The following is a 3,380-nucleotide window of genomic DNA, read 5'->3' on the forward strand; positions in this document are numbered from 1 at the left end:
TATTGTGGGGTGCAAACGATGGAGCGACGATAGAGTGGAGAGAGCTGCCTGCAGTGTCTATTTTACTCTGCGCTTTGGATTGCGCGAGGCTTTTGCGTTGACTTGAGTCCAGTATTTCAGGACACGGCCCTTCGACCGGTCGAGAGAGAGAGCAGCAGTAAGTAGCGCGGGGCGTCGACGCTTCCGTCGCAATGTCGAGAGTCGACCCGATTAGTTTCAGCGATGGATTGCAGTTGTGCTGTACAGGCAGAATGCCGGCAGCGTCCTTCGCTCTGCAAGGCATCCAACGAACGACATCATCGCCCTGGTTGGCCGCTGTAACGAGGGAAGGCGTTGTGTGCGTCTCAACTAAAGATAGTGAGTGGCTAATGAAACTATGATCTTAACGTTGCCGCTTCTGCTCGGCAGAGAGGGCACTCCGAGCTAACCCCGAGCCAATCGATGACGCATTCCTCATGGAAGACGTGTGAGCACGGGAGTTTGACCACGTGCATGTTTGCGCATTCGTCTTCGTTCCACTCGCCCAGGCAGATGCTACAGCATTCGCTCGAACTTGCGTCCGTGTGAATCTGGATCAAATGAGTGAGAAGTGACGTGGACGAGGGCATTCGTTGTGGGGGGTGTACCTCGCTCGTGCTGCTGCCGACAACGACGTCTTCGAGCGCCAGGATCGCCAGAGTTTGCTTCGCGTGTTTGTGGAGCTGTTCGTCGGGAAACTGGAGAAATTCCTGAAGTAACATGTGCAGCGTGGCGAGGGGGCCGTGTAGTTTCACGTTGGGGGGAAAGCTGCACATGATTTTGACCAGCGCTTGAACAAACGTCTGGAGCGCCGTGCGCCGTTCGTGGATGATGGCAAGGTTGTCGCGGCGGAGGTGCCGCCGCGGGAACGCTGCTGACGTAGCGTCCGACACGAGCTTCACCGGGAGCCAGTGCGAATGCTGTCTGTGTGTCTGTTGGACGAGATGGCCGAGGGTGCGACGCAGGTTGTAAAAGTCCGAGTACCGTTTTGAGATCGTCCACTTGTTTTGCGTGCGGGGGAATGAAATGTCCATGTTGTAAAACGTGATCGCTGCGGTCGTGTGGCCGACGCGGCACACCTGCGTAATTTCGACCGTCGCCGACTCGAGAGATGCCTCCTGCGCCCGCTCCTGGCGCTGCGCCAATTTCGTCGCCATTTTGAGTTGATAAGTGATCGAAGTCGTCGGCGACGGCTCTATATTTGGAACAACTGGCGGACGTTGAGCGGCCATCGTCAGTGTGTCAAAGGGCACGTTGCCGTTGCTTCCATGTGGCTGCCCAAGCAATTGAAAATCTGGTCGGATTTGAAGTCGGAGGAAGCAGGTACTAGCGCCCCGAAGGACAGGGCGATGCCCTGCCCTCTTTTTTGAAAAAGGCCGCACCGGGCAAGCTCTTTGCGCCGTGGGTGCGAACCACAGTGTCTTCTTTACTTTGAAACACACAGACCAGGCCAGGACGTCCAAATTTTTTGGTTTTGCCCCCTCCCTCTCTCCTGCACGTGTGATTCTGTCAACATCTGCCTAGTCCACCACCACCACGAACAGTACAAAGCTTCGTCCACGACACTTTGATGCGGAATTGCCCGCTCCGCATCCACCAGCCAACTCCCCTCGGATCCCACGAGGTGTCCCAGGCAGTGCCAATTTGTCTCAAGTCCTGTCGCATGTCGACGACACCATTTGTTCTCGGAGTGTTCTGCCGGCGTCGTTTATTCATTTATAGGGTGTACCAGGGCTTCCTCCCCTACAAATATACATCGTGCAAACCTCTATAAACAAATTTGACCGTGCCGATCCGACGGAAAAAGATATAAAAAAACGTTGCGACATCAAGTGCAAATTTGTCATGTTTTCGCACCACGTTGTTGAAGCTACCGCCATGTTTCGAGAGCGGTGAAAATTCTCGGAAGTGCCCCAATTCTTCCAACAACTTTGTCGTGGGTCCATGAAATATGTGGACATAGCCTGTGAAATGTCCTCACAGTCAGGACAGGTGAGCATGTTTCCACAAACACAATCATACCTTCATCGTTCGCCCACTCGTGCGTGCACCTTCCAGAACGGCTTCGAATTCCAACTTAGCGTCGTAATGCATGTAATTTACTGTGTGAGCGTATCGCAACGGCTCATCGCGATCGTAGTACGAATTTCGCGAAGATCAAAAGTCGCAGCAGCGACCGCATGCACCCACTGCTGCACACTCGACATTCCTTGCGCTCGACAGAACGCTGGATGGTGCGAACTATGCACGATGCATCCTTGAGTACTTCTGCCAGGGAATTGCTGCCGCAGAGTTCGTTCGACTCAGATTCGCAGGAATTCAACGTGTCTCATGGGTCGCCAGACAGGAGCGACGGAAACATGTCACCAGATGGAGTGGCAAGAATTCTTGAAATTTGTAGTGGCAATAAAATTTCTCCGAACGAGAACAGACAGCATTTATATTCAAACGGTTTCTGGCGTTGAAGTGTCATATCCACAATGATTGGTCGAAAATACGACCACGACGAACCAGCACTCTAATACTTTTGAACACTACTAATGTTTCCAAACGGTGAAATATGCGTTCGATGCGGCAAGAAGACCAGGTTCACGTGAGCGAGTGATGGTTTCAGCGCAGTTTGACTATATGGCATATCATACATCTGCGTCATGTACCCTGACCCGTCGGGTTTCGAGCAGGAGCTCTACCGCGTGAGGTACTTTTGTACGGTTTGTGAAGTTGCTCTTGTTGCTGTATTAAATGCTCCAACGTTGGACGCTTTGCACACGATGTGGTTGGATTGCGACAAATCGTTACAACGAGAGCGAAGCGAGCAGGTTAAATGAATTACTAGTACTAGTATTCCATAGACAATCCAAGCTTTATGCTGCATGATATCATGTACTAGGACGTGAGATTTTTATCACCCATTGGCTAAAACTAACATAATTTCATTCTCCAGACGGAACGCTGCCACAATATTAATATAAAGAAAATGTGACGAAGCGATATGTTTCCGATGGCGCGCTGTAGCCGCCTAAACTCATGCGAAATTCGCAACACATGTCCATCATGGGTTGCCGACTCTACAGCCTTTGTCAATGCAAATTTTGTCCAGTGCCTTGAGACAAGCAGCAGCCACCGGCCGACCTGGTCATTGTGTGCGCGGTGCCATTTCCAAACCGTCTGCACTCCACGAAAGCCATGAGCCTCGTAACCTCCGCCCACGCCGCAACCACCGTTGTGTACACATTCGACCCTGCCACATCGGGCGGCGTCGCCGGCACCATCACGACCCTCGTCGGCGCTGCGTCCACCACGATCACGGCCGACCTCGACTTGACCAAAGCCAACTTTACTGCTCTGAAAGAGATGGATGA

At 52.4% G+C, this 3,380-nt stretch overlaps 1 protein-coding gene across 1 annotated transcript; it reads right to left on the minus strand.

The window, feature by feature from the left end:
- Positions 1–1,565, minus strand: H310_13020 (hypothetical protein). Its single transcript, XM_008880355.1, has 2 exons — positions 627–1,565; positions 1–569 (listed from the first exon to the last, which is right to left on the minus strand). Exons 1-2 carry the CDS (start codon positions 1,248–1,250, stop codon positions 375–377), a joined length of 819 nt encoding a protein of 272 aa, XP_008878577.1. The 5' UTR covers positions 1,251–1,565; the 3' UTR covers positions 1–374.
- Between the last annotated feature and the right edge of the window lie 1,815 nt (positions 1,566–3,380).

This window comes from Aphanomyces invadans, assembly GCF_000520115.1.
Source record: "Aphanomyces invadans strain NJM9701 unplaced genomic scaffold supercont1.46, whole genome shotgun sequence".
Taxonomy (NCBI): domain Eukaryota; phylum Oomycota; class Saprolegniomycetes; order Saprolegniales; family Verrucalvaceae; genus Aphanomyces; species Aphanomyces invadans.